General features: G+C 36.5%; 1 protein-coding gene across 1 annotated transcript in view; it reads right to left on the bottom strand.

Moving 5' to 3' along the window:
• The window catches only part of prex2 (phosphatidylinositol-3,4,5-trisphosphate-dependent Rac exchange factor 2), a 198,951-nt gene that overhangs the window by 162,982 nt on the left and 17,764 nt on the right, over positions 1–18,205 (bottom strand). Inside the window, exons 2-5 of the mRNA XM_079805796.1 lie at positions 6,742–6,813; positions 5,194–5,316; positions 2,895–2,999; positions 1,612–1,713 (exon numbers count right to left, since the gene is read on the bottom strand). Of these exons, the coding sequence (XP_079661922.1) occupies positions 1,612–1,713; positions 2,895–2,999; positions 5,194–5,316; positions 6,742–6,813 (402 nt within the window). The remainder of the gene's footprint in view (positions 1–1,611; positions 1,714–2,894; positions 3,000–5,193; positions 5,317–6,741; positions 6,814–18,205) is intronic.

Here is an 18,205-nt window from a genome sequence, read left to right as displayed (position 1 = left end):
CTGAAGATGATGCTGCAATGTATATTAGTGTTTTTTTTTACCTTGAATGCACGTACTGTAAATATATTGTCCAATACAAAAATAGGAGCCTTTAAAATAGCATAATAAGGACACAACAAATATAAAATAAAATGTGTATTAACTTAAACTGGTTAGATTAAACTTTGAAGCAATTGGGTGTAAAATTCAAGATGAAAAGATCACTGTATTACAGTTGAACATGTTGGCATGTTTGGAATAGCATACTACTCATACTATTTCAGCAGTAAGCAGTATGTAAACTGCACACAATAGGCCATTTTTCGCCATATAAAGAATACCCGAATGATTGGTGCAGACTTTTATGGAAGTAATAGTAATAATGATAGTATCCCACTATGCAATATGCTTGATTTTACCTTTAATTTCAAGTGTGACAATTTATCAGAACTTTTAGCATTTCTTTCTTGAATGAGTGATTATTTTAAGGGGTGATGAATTGAGAAATCAACTTTCCCTTGAGCTCTTGATATATAAAAGATCATGGTAATATAAGAATATCCTGTAAGTTTCAGAGCTGAAAACATCTTTGTTGACACCAGGCCCAGCAAACGATCGATTTTAAAATGTCTCATGGTCTCATATGACGTGAGAGTGTATTGAAGCACCGCCTCAACAGGAGAAGGACAACGCCTGATTCTGTAGCCCCGCCCACCGACTCGTGCCACATGACAGCTAAGAGCAGTATAGAGCTAAACAGCTTAGAATTTCTAAGCAGTAAACATCCCACACAAGATTTTCGGATTTGAATTTTTAAGCATTCGGATTCCAATATTATGAATGCATGGATGAACTTCATTTTTAATGAATATCCAGCTCCCGTGGGGAAGACATTGCACGTAATATGTTCATTTAACCACGGAGTCGTTTGTAAACAAGAGACTGGATTTGCAGACAGGATGAGATTACATGAACGAATGAAGCAACACACTAATGTGAGTTAAAAAAAAACGTTTTTATATGTGATAGTATTGCATTGTTACAGATAGTTTGATATATATGTGTACGTGTCTAACTGAACATACGTTAGCACGCTGTCACAGACTGGAGAATACTTTATTTGTGGTGTTCTTGGTTCATTACTGTCTTGATGTGCGTTGTTCACACTCTTGACTCGATATTTGAAGGGCACGCACACGCGTGTGTACGGTTCGCGGTTATATTCATCGATCGGACGGACCAAGTAATGTTAATAAAAAATATCATTCCAATCAATCGCGGGTGGATGAGAGATGAATCATTGTGTTTGTTTGATAAAGACATTTTGTCACTGACAGGAGGAGCAGAAGCTCATTAAATATGCAAATCTTATCCAATCCTAGCTGTGGGCGTTTACTTCCAAGTCTTCAGTGTGGCACGGCCATCAAAACCGAGCGTGTCTTGAGAGAGCCTCAAAACCAGGTCAGAAAATAGCCTATTACTTATTCATTATGATGTTTTTGAATGTAAAAACCATGCGAACGCAATAAGTTGACCTCAGACAACAGTACAAAAACATGTAAAAAGCCAGTTCATGACCCCTTTAATAGGTTTATATGTAATATTTAATATATTTGCATAATTTGTACTCACTCTTAGGAGTAATGGGTATTTACAGATCCTCTGGATGGGTGCAACCAGGTAGCCCTCCAAAGAAACCTCCGTGTTCTTCCTGCCGCCCAGCAACATGCAGTTCTTAAGAGACAAAAAAGCAAAAGAAGTCAGAAAATAAAAGAAAAATCCTCTGTGCAATCTTTACTAACACTATTTATTTGAACTTGAGTCTTAGAGGGATGATAGAATGGCACGTTTCCCCTCAAGGTCACGGCTATAAAACTGCCATTAAATCAAATTCAATTACAACCGTATAGCCACCACAGCATGAGTTCAAAGACTTAGGAAGCAGTAAATCTAAGAGCGCTCGCAATCCCACCATATAGATTACCAACAATATCCTTTACTCCTGAGAACAGTGCTTTTATTTCTGTTTTTTTATCTTAACGCCTTTTTTTTTTAAACATAGCAAACCATTAAGAGCATAAAGAATGTTAAATACAATACATTAAACATTACCTTAATAAAATCACCCATGTTTACAGTAATGCACTTACAACAAAATGCGATATAACGATTGAACTGGAACAAATGTTCAAATATACACAAGTTTTTACATTTCTTAAATGAATCCAGATGTAACCAATAACATAAAGCTTCAAAAATTTAACCGAGCAGCTTGTCTTTAATGTATGTTTTAGTGTTATTGAGGGGGTCAGTGCTTTATTGCAGTACATTACAAAGACAGAGAGTTGAAGGGCACTCCTGTCAGCTCGACCAGAGGAAATGAATTTGTGTCGGACTCTCCAAGGAGCTCCCAAGTATCGCAAGAGGTCATAAGATATAGTATTACACACACATGCCACTGGCCCCTCAGTGTTAGACCTGACCTTGGCCCGGTCCTGCCCATTACAATGCCCATTAATGAGCTCACCGTCCAGGGACAGGAATAGGAAACATGTCCAACAAAAAACATGAATCTTTATCATGTGTATTAATGCAAATGAAGAAAGGTTTGGCAGTGGCTAGGATGATGAGCATATATATATGCAGCCACATCATTTTTTCACGCTGCAGTGCATGCAGGGAACCTAAGCACCAGGAAAGCAATTGTTTTGATATTATTGTGATTCTACAGTATACTGCTATATTTCAATAATTTCCTCCTCCTGGTCAGTGTGAAGTCACAGTATGGTACATTTTTAATTGCAATAATTTGCAGAACGTCTACTGTAAAAAAGACTATCAGTATGGCAACTAGTAGCTATGAATATTGTAAATTCACACCAAAAATATATACAAAGCAGCATTAAGTGTCTTACCAGCAGAAGCGTGCGTACTGTCCTGATCTTATTAAGCTCCAGCAGAAGCCTCTGGGCTTTCTCGTGGTTCCCACAGTACTCGTCGTAAATCTGAAACCTTCCTCTCTGAGGAGATACATGGACACAAAAACACAAAATCATAGCCAGTCACATTCAGGAGGCCAGTTCTTTTAAACCTGCCTATATGACTAACTGCTTATTCTGGGATTTCACTCCTCATGTCCTTCAGAAATCCAGCATCTCTGAGGTTTTGCCCAGACACAGACGAAAGGCTGCCGGATTGAATAATAAAGCAATAAAGTAGTGCCTCCATCCCAAAACCACAAAACAGCATCTCATCCGAAGGACCCCTGCAGCTCTTCCCTCACAACTAGCTTTTTGACTCAAATATACAATTTATTTTCAATGACACAGGAAGGCAAAGGTGAAGACCCTTTTTTTTTTATTTTGCTGTTCTTAAAAAAAGTTTTAAAATTCTGTTTATCTATATCTATACTAAAAACTGTATATATATATATATATATATATATATATATATATATATATATATATATATATATATATATATATATATATATATATATATATATATATATATATATATATATATATATATACACAGACACACTCACCTAAAGGATTATTAGGAACACCTGTTCAATTTCTCATTAATGCAATTATCTAATCAACCAATCACATGGCAGTTGCTTCAATGCATTTAGGGGTGTGGTCCTGGTCAAGACAATCTCCTGAACTCCAAACTGAATGTCAGAATGGGAAAGAAAGGTGATTTAAGCAATTTTGAGCGTGGCATGGTTGTTGGTGCCAGACGGGCCAGTCTGAGTATTTCACAATCTGCTCAGTTACTGGGATTTTCACGCACAACCATTTCTAGGGTTTACAAAGAATGGTGTGAAAAGGGAAAAACATCCAGTATGCGGCAGTCCTGTGGGCGAAAATGCCTTGTTAATGCTAGAGGTCAGAGGAGAATGGGCCGACTGATTCCAGCTGAAAGAAGAGCAACTTTGACTGAAATAACCACTCGTTACAACCGAGGTATGCAGCAAAGCATTTGTGAAGCCACAACACGCACAACCTTGAGGTGGATGGGCTACAACAGCAGAAGACCCCACCGGGTACCACTCATCCCCACTACAAATAGGAAAAAGAGGCTACAATTTGCACGAGCTCCCCAAAATTGGACAGTTGAAGACTGGAAAAATGTTGCCTAGTCTGATGAGTCTCGATTTCTGTTGAGACATTCAGATGGTAGAGTCAGAATTTGGCGAAAACAGAATGAGAACATGGATCCATCATGCCTTGTTACCACTGTGCAGGCTGGTGTTGGTGGTGTAATGGTGTGGGGGATGTTTTCTTGGCACACTTTAGACCCCTTAGTGCCAATTGGGCATCGTTTAAATGCCACGGCCTACCTGAGCATTGTTTCTGACCATGTCCATCCCTTTATGACCAGCATGTACTCATCCTCTGATGGCTACTTCCAGCAGGATAATGCTCCTTGTCACAAAGCTCGAATCATTTCAAATTAATTTCTTGAACATGACAATGAGTTCACTGTACTAAAATGGCCCCCACAGTCACCAGATCTCAACCCAATAGACCATCTTTGGGATGTGGTGGAACAGGAGCTTCGTGCCCCTGGATGTGCATCCCACAAATCTCCATCAACTGCAAGATGCTAACCTATCAATATGGGCCAACATTTCTAAAGAATGCTTTCAGCACCTTGTTGAATCAATGCCACGTAGAATTAAGGCAGTTCTGAAGGCGAAAGGGGGTCAAACACAGTATTAGTATGGTGTTCCTAATAATCCTTAAGCTGAGTGTATATATATATATATATATATATATATATATATATATATATATATATATATATATATATATATATATATATATATATATATATATATATAAATAAAATAAATAATAATTAAAAATATTTTTTATCAAATCATTATTTTTCAGGATTATTTAACCATTTAATGTAAATTTAAAATATTCTATTTTTGTTTATATTTAATGACCCCAAACTGACCCTTATATATATTTATAGACAGTATTCTCTAGAGAGAGAGAAAAATCAGCCTAAGCTGGTTTGATTGTCTCAGGCTGGTCTGTTGGCTGGTTTTAGAGGGCTTTTTGGACACTTTTCTGTTGGTCAGACTGGGAGACCAGCCTAAATCAGCTAAGACAAGCTTAAACCAAGTGTTGTTGTTTTTAGCAGGGATGTGTGTAATACGGTGAGAAAAAGAGAGAGTGGCAGACAGAGACTCACAAAGTGCAGGAAGCAGCGTCCCACTTCGTGATACGGGTTGGGGTCAGACTGCAGAAGCTCTTCGACCATGGACAGGAAGTCCCTGTGCACAGACAGGATCTCTTCCAGGTTAGAAAACAGCACCTGTTGGGCGAACGCATGCATGGAAATGTTGACTTCATGACTGAGGGATTCAGAGGTACATTGTCTGGATCTGGAAAATCAACAATGCACTTCAAAAAGGAAGGTCGAGTAGTGGCTGTAACAGTGCATAGCACTCTCTTTGAAATATATGAATGTATATTTTTCGGATAGCAAAATATCAAACTAAGAATTGCAGCACAAGATAAAAAAAAAATTATGTGTCAAAGGTATAAAGTAAAAAATTAAGGCAATTATTAAGACATTTGGTTTGATATGTTATATATCTAATTATACCTAATCACATTAAGACATTTTAAATGTTTCTTAAGTATCCAAATACCAATGTATATGAAGACAAGCCAGCTATGTGCTGATGTATAGTCTATATTCAATAACTCTGGTCAGTAAGCATCCTGCACACACATCCTCAAACAGGTATGCTCAGACATGCTCTAAAAACATGCAAACAGCAGTCTGAACTTGTTTACATGACTGAGTATTCAAGCGCTCCACAGAATTCCCAATTAGAATGCATTGAGTTTACTGTCACGCACCACCAACCCGGCTGAAATGTATTGTTTAAAGAAATAGTTCAAATTTAGCAAATCATGAATATGCAAATTTTGTCAGTTTACTCACCCTCATGTCTGGCACATCATGATTCATAATGAGAGATGAGAGAACAATGACGTTTAATGTCACTGATGTCAAACCTCACGGCAATGTATCCACCTTATTTTTCAATGTGAAAGTAAGCTATTTTCTGTGAATGTGCGAGACTTCTGATTCATTAGCCACTATAGGGAAATAACGAGAACAATAACAAAGTGCTATAACTATTTGCACTACAACTTAAATTAAAGCTGCAAGCAGCGATGAAAGGGCCCTCGCACCCGTGCCACCACCACCCGGTGGCTTTAGCAAAACAGAGCATGTGGGCAATATGCATTTAAGTATATAAAAATATAAAAGTTTATCAACTTATTCAAATTATCAACTTCCGAGAAGCACTGGCCCGATCGGGTAAGTGACAGTTACGTCAACTGACCCGAGTGTCTTTCATGCTGGCCCCATCAGGCAGTCCTTATTGTTGAGCCCTGTAGTCTTATCTAACATTTATATTTTATGTTAGTTTAGTTTTTAATTCCCGAAAACTATTTTTAATAGTTTTAGCGAACAATAACACACCTTGTTCGTCATTTTTTTAACCTCATTCGCTTATCATGGTATGGAAAAGAGCAGCCTGGGCATTCTGCTAAATATCTCCTTTTGTATTTCATGGAATAAAAAAAGTAATGCAGGTTTGGAATGACATGAGGGTGGGTCAATGACAATTTTCATTGTTTAGTAAACTATTCCTTTAATAAATATCCATTTTTGAGGTTTGAATGTGCCCCTAAAACCAATCGTGTGTCCAAAACTCACCTTGACAGTCTCCTCTGTGATATTCTTATCAATTTTAGACACAGCATACTGATTGAGGCGATGAAGCAGTACCTGTTGGGGACACAGGAAAGAGGAGAATGTAAATAGTCAGCAAACAGGCCAAAATGTCTTTCTCCTTTGCACGGTCATCCATCGGAGAAAGAATGAGTTGAATATCCAATTGCAGCAAGCTGGATGGAGGGTCCCTGACCAACTGAAAATACAGCAAACCACAGCCAATACTAACGATCCAACATGAAATCCAATTTCTCCTCCGGATCATGGACAGCGGGGAATACATAACAAATGCAATTTACAACCTTCCCAAGGAGAAGGGAAAAGATGCCATAATACTGGGGGTTTGACAAAACAGGACTTGAGATAAAAACAATAGGAAGGAAGAGTGACTGCATTTGCCAAGAGACAGAAATAATAAATACAGTAAATCTTAGGCACATAGGTTTGATGAATAGCTGTGTCCACAAGTCACTTTGCATGAAGGAAATTTCAGTAAACACAAATAAATCCTATCACACAGTAAGATCTCTATTCGGAATGCTGATGGGGAGAATCGTTTCAATAAAAACCAAACTATCACATCTTATCTGAAGCACACGCTCACACTGTCACACTTGCTTTTTCTATTATAAAACAGCCTGAGATAATTGGGCTGTCATGTCTGGAATCTGGATTATAAACATCTCAAAGCTGGCTAAATAAAAGCGTGGTATCTTGTGGTTGCACATCTTGTTGATCTGTTAATACGAGCGAGGCAAAGGCTTTCGGAAACTCATTCAGAAATGTCTGGCTTGTTTAATAAGCATGCTAAATACAGGGTACGTGTTCAAACAGAAACCAAAAGAACATCTTTCATGAATTCAGCACTGTTGAATTGCTTAGAGGTTTGTGATAATACACTTCTCAATGTTTTTAAAGACAGTTCAGATGTATTAGAAATGATTTTGCTGGTGATATAAAATAAAGACTGATTGCCGAGATCACAACGATTTTTCAAAAGAATGTGATTAGACTATTTCTTTGTCTCACAAATCACAAGCATGAGAGCTTCAAGAAAACAGTTTTAAGTGTTTTAGTGATTCAATTTTAGTGATTCATCTTGGTGAATCAGATTAAACTGTTAAATTGAATGGATTTCAAATTCTGATTGGAGTCATTACTCAAAAGTTTTCACAAATGTCCAGGTGTGCTTTCACAAATATAAAATACAGATACATAGGTAAATATTGCTGTTTATTATATGTAATTGTACACATACATTATCGATCAAAAGTTTGAGTTAGGTACAATGTTTAAAGGGGTCATATGATGGTTCTAAAAAGAACATTATTTTGTGTATTTGGTTTAATGCGATGTGTTTACGCGGTTTTAGGTTCAAAAAGTAATTATTATTATTGTTGCTCCTCTATGCCCCTAGTTTCTGAAAAGCATTGATTTTTACAAAGCACATCGGTCTGAAAAGTGCGGTGTGCTCTGATTGGCCAGTGCATTGTGATTGTAGAAACTGTAGAAACAGTCCTCCAAAAAATGTGCAGCACACAGTCGAATATTTGGCATTTGGGTTGTATTTGGAAGGCCAAACAAAGTAGTTGACATGGGGTGCCAGCGACAACAATATTACAGCGAGAATAAAAGTTATACCTTCTATGCGTAAACATTTGGGCGGTGTTATGAAACTCTGCCCCCACATACGACGTAGATTTGTGTGGGGGGTTGAATGAAGCGTTTTAGGAAGGTGTGGCTGAGCCTTAACTTTTACAAAGAATATCTCTTTGGGTTTGAGACTTTGAGCTTTGTAACTCTGCAGATCTTACACATGCACAAACTGCTACATAACACACTAAAGAGAAAGGAAAACAAGAAATCGCATCATATGACCTTTAAACATCAATATGAAGCAAAATACGTTTGACTGGTATAGCATATGAGCAGACATTTGCGAATAAAAAAACTTTACGGCGGAGTCCTTTGCTCTTAGAAATGAACAGCTTTGCATGAGGAGAATAAATCCAGGATTATTGCTCAAACACGTCTCGAAATGATGTAGCTGAAGTAACGTTACAGCGCTTCACTAGATGTGTTTGTATGAGTTGATGTGTGGGCGTCGACTCTGGATCATCAGTATTTGAATCTCAATAGAACGCGCAATCCGTGGGCGTGGTCGCATTAGCATTAGTAAAGTGGCTCGCGGGTGACTGACTTCTATCGCTTTGCATAAAGACAGATTGCATAAACACAGAATATTTGTTTTCGATTTGGTTTACATTGTTTGAAACCTGACATTTCAGCGTTTTTTTAGACATATGTCTCATATTTGTGAAACAAGTATTCACTAAGCTAGAGTTCCTTTTCTGAAGACTATCTGAATGAAAGTCTTTGAGAGAGAGGCTGCAGATCGCGCATCATGTTTGTTTTCTTTATTTTGCAAAAAGAAAAACCTTTAGTTTTTACTGTGACTGTATACAAAAAAATAGAAACTTAACAGATTATAATGATGTATAAAACTTGCCTGAATGATAAAAAACAACAGAGTTATTTGAGTCTCTTTGGCACTGATAAGAAAAAAAGAGCCGGCACGACCGCCGACTCGAGGAGGTTAATGTTGTCCCTTATGCTCACCAAGGCTGCATTTATTTGATCAAAAATACAGTAAAAGCAATAATATTATGAAATATTATTACAATGTAAAATAACTGTTTTTATTTGAATATATTTTAAAATGTAATTTATTTCTGTGAGGTCAAAGCTGAATTTTCAGCATCATTACATCACATAATCTTCCAGAAATCATTCTGGTATGCTATTTGGGGCTTAATATTTTTGAGGAAAACGTGATACTTTTTTAAAATTCAGGATTCTTTGATGAATAAAAAAAATCAAAAGAACAGCATTTATCAAAGCAATTTTGGTATCAATGTAAACACCTTTACTCTCACTTTTGATCATTTTATATGCATCCTTGCTTAATAAAAGAATACATTTCCTTTTTTTTTTTTTTTTAATCCCAAATGATAGTGTAAATGAATATGATTATATATATATGTATATGTTCATTTGATGAAAAACATAATTGTTTTAACCAAATATGTGATCTTCTTGCATTAAACATTTGGAATACTTTGCAATATCTGTTTGGTTGAACTGATTGCTACTCTTATTGGGAAAAAACACCCTTTTTACGTCATTTCAAAGCAAATACATACATACATACATCAAAATATACATCAAAATATATACTGTCAAAATGCTGAAAGTAATATAAAAGTACCACAATATTACTGTCTGATTCTCACACTGTGCCATCCATAGCAATGCTTTTTGTAAGAGAAAACCCTTTCCTGTGATGTATATTTTCTTGGCAGAAAATGAGTGAAGCATCTAGTTGGTGCTAATAAGTTAAAGTTAAATAAGTTTATTTTTGTAAGGTTTTAACTTATAAGTTATAAGTTTTTATCTGAATCACTCTTCATATGGATGAGAAACTTAAGAAGAGCTATTTCACTGAAAATGCTAACTATAAAAACTACAATTTAATGACAGTACAGAAAACGAGGCATTTCCTGTTAGCATGTCTGTCTAAAGGGCTGTGCTGTAAACAGTTAGTCCACACTGCAGAGTGAGTGGGTCAAATATCCAAAGAGAGGCTCTCAACCGGCATGATAATCACATGCAAACTGAATGTGCTGATTACAAGGCCAAGAACTAACCACTTATATATTTCATCAACTGAAATTAAACCGTTCCAGAACTCTCTCTAAACGAAAAATCCAAACGAAAGGGTGAATAAGGAAGGAGGTAATCAAACCGGGCTCTTGATTGCGGCTCGGCTGCGCAGCTAAAGCCTTGGTGCTGATTATGTTTCTGTAGCTGTGCTCCATGGATACACGATTAGCAAGTGTAATGAACATGCGTGTGGAGTGTCAGCGAACAGCACCTTCCATTGGTTTGATGGGGCTGCTACACAGGCGTGCTAACTGCATGTAACTTCAGTTCACATTTGCATATGGTTTCATGTCATCTGAGCTTTAGAACAGAATTCGTCCCACTGCGATGAGTATAACTGAGGTTCTGCAGCTTTTAACCTTGCACACTTAATACATTTCAATCCTAGCCCAATTTCCACAGCAAATGCTACAGTATAATCTCATTAGATGCCTATGGAACTACATGACCAATTATCCCTCTAATTTCTGTTTTTGCTTAGTAACTATATATATATTTCTGGCCTAAAATCATCTTAAAATGTGTTTAATTTCTCATTGCTGCAGTTGATCTGACACTGCCAGCCATTTTGGCATGTCTTGTCTTATTATTTGCGCTTGGCCCCGGTATTGCAGCTTGCAGCTATATTTTTGCTTTGTTTCCAGATTCAATCATAGGCTCGTTCTTACGTAGGCTACTTGAGAACATACACACATGCACACTCTTTCAAAACGATGCTTTAAATCTCTTGACAAACTAAAATACATAAATTACATTTGTATGTATTCGAAATAAAAGATATAGATTGTACTGAATGTCAGCTTGCTTATTTTGCTCAAGATAATGATTCATTAGGGTTAGTTCACCCAAAAATGAATATAATGTAATTTATTACTCACCCTCATGCCGTTCTGAAGTCTGAAATCTAAAGGCTCAGTGAGGCCTCCATAGGGAGCAAAGCAATTTACACTCTCAAGACCCATTCATGTACTAAAAACATATTTAAATCAGTCCATGTGAGTACAGTGGTTCAATATTAATATTATAAAGCGACGATAATATTTTTGATGCGCCATAACGACTTATATAGTGATAACCAATTTCGAAACACTGATTCATGAAGATTCGAACTGTTATTAATCAGCGAGTCGAATCATGATTCGGATTGCGTATCAAACCGCGAAAACTGCTGATATCACGTGACTTTGTCGCTCCGACCCACTGAATCGACTCGCTGATTCGATACGCTCCGAAGCTTCATGCAGCAGTGTTTTGAAATCGGTTATCACTACACTATAAGTCATTATTTAGGTTTTTTTGGTGCACCAAAAATATTATCATCGCTTTATAATATTAATATTGAACCACTGTACTCACATAAACTGATTTAAATATGTTCTCAGTACATTAACCCCTTAACTGTCACTTGCCCGTATACGGGCATTCTACATTTACTTCACTATATTACTATTAAATCCTAATCTAGTCATGACAAACTATATATCATTGGAAAGGTCTAAGGCTCAAGAATACATATTTGTTGATGATTTTGCAGAAAATATATATTTTGGAAGAGTAATGGATTAATATATGACAAGAGTGACAAGAGTTTGCATCAAAAAATCTGTATCATTACAGGAGTTTTCACCTTTGTAACAAAAAGTCAACAACCACACTTTTAATCATTCAAACTTTGATTTTCATGCTAAAAGTTCATAACATAAACATTGATTCTAGTATTTAGCCAAAAATATTCAGAAAATAATATTATATATAGAGAATATCTGCCAGATCAATCTTTAGGAATCACCAATATGGTGTGTCTAACCCCTAGTGGATTTCTGGAGGTTATGCAGCTAAAAGTCTTACAGAAAACTCAATTTTTGAGTTTTTGACCTAAAATTTTGAACACAACTTGGTTAGAATTTTGACTTTGACTTTCTGTCTTTTTTAGGCTGAAACCTATATTAATTTATATATTTTTTTATAAAATAATTAATATTTATTTCATTATATTTTTATAACAATAAACTTAAATTTCAATAACTTTTATATAATTTAATTCTATAATTTCTTTCCACTTCAGCAATAATCTGCCAAGTGTCTTCTTTTAAAAGAGACCAACCATAAGTCTTTAGTCCAAAGGGTTCATGAATTACAACCATTTAAGTTTGGGTAGTGCATTTTCACGAAATGCTCAAAAAGGGGGGTGACAGGTAAAATTAATGGATCTTGAGAGTGTAAATTGCTTTGCCCCCTATGGAGGCCTCACTGAGCCTTAGGATTTTCAACAAAAATAGCTTCATTTGTGTTCCGAAGATGAACGGAGGTCTTACGGTTGTGTGGAACAGTATGAGGGTGAGTAATAAATGACATTATTTAAGTCCACATGTCATGCAAACAAGAAACTATACTTTTTACCACAGCTCGAGAGCTGTTGTTTCAACCACACAACTTTATGATGCCGTTTGTGAATGTTCGTTGGAACTAGTGTCTCGGTAAACAACGACTGGTTGAACTATGTTAATAATGACGGAACTTGCTATAATGGTTAGCTAACAATGCTTTTCGGGAAACGCACCCCTGGGCAGTTTCCCAGGGTCAGATGGGATTTGTTAAGGAAATGTTACACATCTGACTACATCACAATTAGAAGCTGGTCTTATTAAGTTTTAAAGGGAAAATTTGAAAAAAGAAAGAAAATGATTTTCTTTCTTCTGCTGAACACAAAGAGAAGATATTTTGATGAATGTTATCAAACTGACTTTCACCATATGGACAAAAAAAGAGAGGAACAAAAACACAGGTCTGGAACAAAATGAGGGCGAGTAAATGACTGCAGTTTTGGGTGAACTGTCCCTTTAAAGTTCCTTGTTTTGTCTACAGCCATACAATGAAAAAAAGACTGAATCAAGTACCAGTTCTGAGAATGAGAATTGAGGAAGGTCAATGAGGAACTTTGAGGTGGAAAGGTGGATGTGATCCAAGGAGACGGCAGGAAAAAACAACTTGTCCCTTTTAAAGAACACTTCACAAATATTCAGTCCAAAACACTTACTCATGTACCCATGGATGTGCACCACAAGCAGACAAACTCACATACACCTGCTGGCCACTGTCTCGTCAGCTTCAGACGGATGATTGCTGCAGTAAATCCAGCTTTTATTAGACAGCCTGGTGACCAAATACGAGAACGTTCTGAACCAGCACAGAGCCATAAAGTCATTCTCATACTACCTTCAATGCCAGCAGGGTTTCAGTTAAGTTCTCATAGAAAAATATTCAGACTGCAATGCAAATTATAGGGGGCTTTGAGGGGTTTTGACCACCTTAATTTGAGGCTGGAACCCTCCAGAAAGAATTTTAAACATGTATGTATACCGTTCAAAAGTTTGAAGTTGTTTTTTTTGTATTATTATGTTTTTGAAAGAAGTCTATTATGCTCACCAAGGCTGCATTTATTTGATCAAAAATACATTAAAACAGCAATATTGTGAAATATTATTACCATTTGAAATAACAGTTTTTTATATATTTTAAAATTCAATTTATTCCTGTAATGTAATTTATTCAGCAGCCATTACTCCAGTCATTCCCTCTATTTACTGCCTCCAGGAAGCAATAAATGTACAGTGGCATGTGTGTGTTTGTATGGGTTTGAATATGTTTATGCATTTGTCCAGCTAAGGAGACATTCCACCCCCAAATTCTACACAGTGGCCTGGGCTCATGCTCTGTTTACTTCTCGTGTGTATACATGCATGTGGTGGAAATTACACAATGCCAGTCTTCATTACGTAACTCTTCAGTTACAGATAGACGCCATTCAGTGGCCCTGCTTGTTTCTTTATGACAGGCCATAGCTTTGTAACACCACGCACAGTTATGTACTGTAATACTAAATTCCAGCATTTATCTCATCCAATCTCTGAATGATATGAGTACGGGAGGAATAGCTGTCTGTCATTCTCCCTGAAAAATACTTTGCACACACAATCATGTTCTTTCCAACCACAACTTAAGTATGACAGACAATTGACAGCCCTAGAAAATAGTCATGATGGATAAATGTTCCTCCTCTGCAACAACACAAGACAGATAAAGAAATCAAACCCAAGCCCATCCAGAGAGAAACTAAATCACAGCATAATACAAGTCTAGCATGTACCAATATTACAATTATGGTCCGATAATTATTTTCATAAATTACCAATATACTATTTTGTCTAAATAAATAGAAAAATAATATTTGAATTGTTTTTAAATGCGATTTAAGCATCACAATGTTGTAATGTACATTGTGATAAAAACTGGATATTAATTTTGAGATTACCTAAAAAAGAAATTCTAGATGTAAGTGTTAAGTTAGCATTAGATGACGGCAAAGATAATCTAAATGTCAAATAAGGCCTCATTTTAGATATTTTATTATTATTTTATTTATCAGTTGTGTACACCTGTAAAGAGCATGCACACTAAACATTTAACATGTGCCGATATATATGTAAAAAAAAAAAAAAAAAAGCAACAATATCAGTTGTGTACACCTGTAAAGAGCATGCACACTAAACATTTAACATGTGCCGATATATATGTAAAAAAAAAAAAAAAAAGCAACAATATATCCATACCTATGCAAGACAATTTTATGGAAAATCTCCCTCTTTTTCTCTCGTTCTAAATGTAGTGGCCTTTAACTAATCCTGAAAACCTGAACAAAAATAGAGTTAACCAAAGCTCTACATTACAGGGTCCCAGAATGGAAATACTGCATGACGTTTGCGGTCAATCACAGGTAACTTTCGATAATTTTCGTGCCTGCTGAAATGCAGACGCTCTCCATTCAAAACATAATTTTATGAATGGGTTCTTTGTTCTCTGATGATCCACTGATTCTCTGTTTTGTGAATTGGGTCAGGCTTTAGTTCAGTCTGTGAAAGAAAACATTCAGAGTCTGCACCAAGTCCACAGCACTGCATTTAAAGGGTTAGTTCACCAAAAATATTAAAATGATATCCTTTTTTACTCACCCTCATGTCATTCCAAACCCGTAAGACCTTTGTTCATCTTCGGAACACAAATTAAGATATTTTTGATGAAATCCGAGAGCTCTCAGGCCCCTCCATAGACAATATTTAAAGGGATAGTTCACCCAAAAATTTAAATTAGCCCATGAATTACTCACCCTCAAGTCATCCTAGGTGTATATGACATTCTTTTTTCAGACTTTTTCAGTCTTCAGAACTGCAGAGGCACTTTTAACACTTTTTCCATAAATTGAATACGGAAGGCGATCGGCCAAAACTTTACTTTATAAAGTTTTAAATATGGATATTTTTCTTACACAAACGCATCGATTCGCCCCCCGGAGCAATGTGGAGCACGTTATTTGACGGACAGATGCATTTTTTATGGACTTCAAAACCAAAGCAACAATTACTGCAATTATAAAGCTTGGATTAGCCAGGACTTTTTTAATATAACTCCGATTTTATCCGTCTGAAAGAAGAATGTCATATACACCTAGGATGACTTGAGGGTGAGTAAATCATGGGCTAATTTTCATTTTTGGGTGAACTAACCCTTTAATGAACACTTTCAAGGGCCAGAAAAATGGTAAAAACATTGTTAAAATAGTCCATGTGACTCCAGTGGTTCAACCTTAAAAAGGAATGATGAACGAGAATAATTTTTGTGCGCAAATAACAAACAAAATAATGACTTTATTCAACAATTTCTTCTCGTCTCCAACGCTGTTCATGTTGGTCAACTCCTGCTTCAGCATCACATGCATGCGTCATGGTGCTCAAGTGAACAGCATCAGCCAATGGTAAGCTGGCATTCTAGTGTAGCTCTGATTTAACTCAGAAGCGCTGTACTGCATTTACTACATCAACTGCATAGGAGACTGTCATAGACGTGAAGAAATTATTGAATAAAGTCGTTATTTTTGTTTGTTTTTTGCGCACAAAAAGTATTCTCTCCACTTCATAAAATTAAGGTTGAGCTACTTCTGGACCTTGAAAAATAATGAATTTGGTAATTAAATAGCTGTCTATGGAGGGGCAAGAGAGCTCTCGGATTTCATCAAAAATATCTTAATTTGTGTTCCGAAGGTCTTACGGGTTAGGAACGACATGAGGGTGAGCAATTTTCCTTTTTGGATGAACTAACTTTAAAGTCAAGGGGTCAAATGTTGGCTAATTAGTATGTTAGCTAGTTAGCCTTGCTGGTAGTTGATGTAACTACATCATCTAGTTACAAAATGCATCTTTATAACAATTAATAATAATTGATTAATAATAAAGCATCATCATTATTAATTTTTGGAACCAGATAATAATCATCACCATCATCATTAACACTTTAAAAAATATATATATATGAATTTTATTTTTTAATCCTGAACATTTATCTGTATTTGCTCATCATTCCTTTTTCCAGACAGATGATGAACATAAGTCTGAGACCAGCCTCCTCCTTCATATACCCACACCAGGGCGTCTGAGGAAATGGTCTGTGCTTTTCTTCCTGTGGAGGAAAAACTCAATTTACCAGGGCCTATTTCTGCACAACATCAACAAAGCCTGCATGCCATGAGAGGCTTTTGCTTTGTGACAGTGTGAGACTTTATACCAAATTTGGAGAAAGACAGTACGAGCAACAAAACAGGCTTTTCATCGATGATCCAAAGAAGAGAATAAAACAAGCCTGTGTTTTATGGCGGCTAATAACACCGTCAGGATCCATCCGAGCCTCCGCAGACCCTGATGGGAAACATCCACAGGAAACACTTACTATAAATACATGCCCTGGGAGCTAACATGCTGGTTTGGGACATGCTAAAACCTCACGTGTGCGTGGCGTTGTCTTTGTTATTATTAACAAAGACAAGGCTATTTTTCAATATATGTTTTTTTTTCCACAAACGCCCACCTGTCTAGGTCATGTAACCCGCTTTTATCATGCGTCTTCAACCTCGGACAGTTAGACACCACAAAGCACTACACCCTGTAGAGAAGACTAGCAATGGTTTTTGGAGACAACATGAGACACTGGCTTATAGGGCAGGGTATGAATACAGACTGACTGATTCTCTATATTTCAAAAACAAAACGTCCATTTTGCTGAAAGAAATTCAAATGAAACGAAATTCTCTGCAAATTATACAGCATTGGCAGAAGGCAGTAATTATACAGTGTTTCAGATTAATTTAAACGGGTAGCCCTTCTTTTGCAAACTGGCTAGTAAGAGTCATTTGTTCATGAATCGGATGGTCGCGCTTGATGGTATGTTTTGGCTGAGAGTTCAAAACTGCGGTTCAAAAGTTATTAGCATAAATATGAGTGCAACTTTCAACTGTTGGTGGTGCTAGAGGGATTGAGTTTGAGAAGACTCCAAATTTGCTGTGGTTAAAGGGATAGTTCACCCAAAAATGATCCCATAATTTACTCACCCTCAAGCCATTGGTGTATATGACTTTCTTTTTTCAGATGAACACAATCTGAGTTATATTAATAAATGCCCTGGCTCTTCCAAGCCTTATAATGGCAAAGAATGGTAAATGAGATTTTGAAGGTCAAAAAGGTGCATACATCCATCATAAACTTACTCCACACAGCTCCGGGGGGTTAATAAAGGCCTTCTGAAGCGAAGCGATGCGTTTTTGTAAGAAAAATATCCATATTTAAATCTTTATACCCTTAAATAACTAGCTTCTGGCAGACAACCATATGCAAGTCGA

This window comes from Gobio gobio (assembly GCF_949357685.1).
Source record: "Gobio gobio genome assembly, chromosome: 23".
In the NCBI taxonomy this organism is placed as follows: domain Eukaryota; kingdom Metazoa; phylum Chordata; class Actinopteri; order Cypriniformes; family Gobionidae; genus Gobio; species Gobio gobio.
Note: the sequence above shows the minus strand (reverse complement) of the source record. Positions and strands in the feature narration are given on the sequence as shown.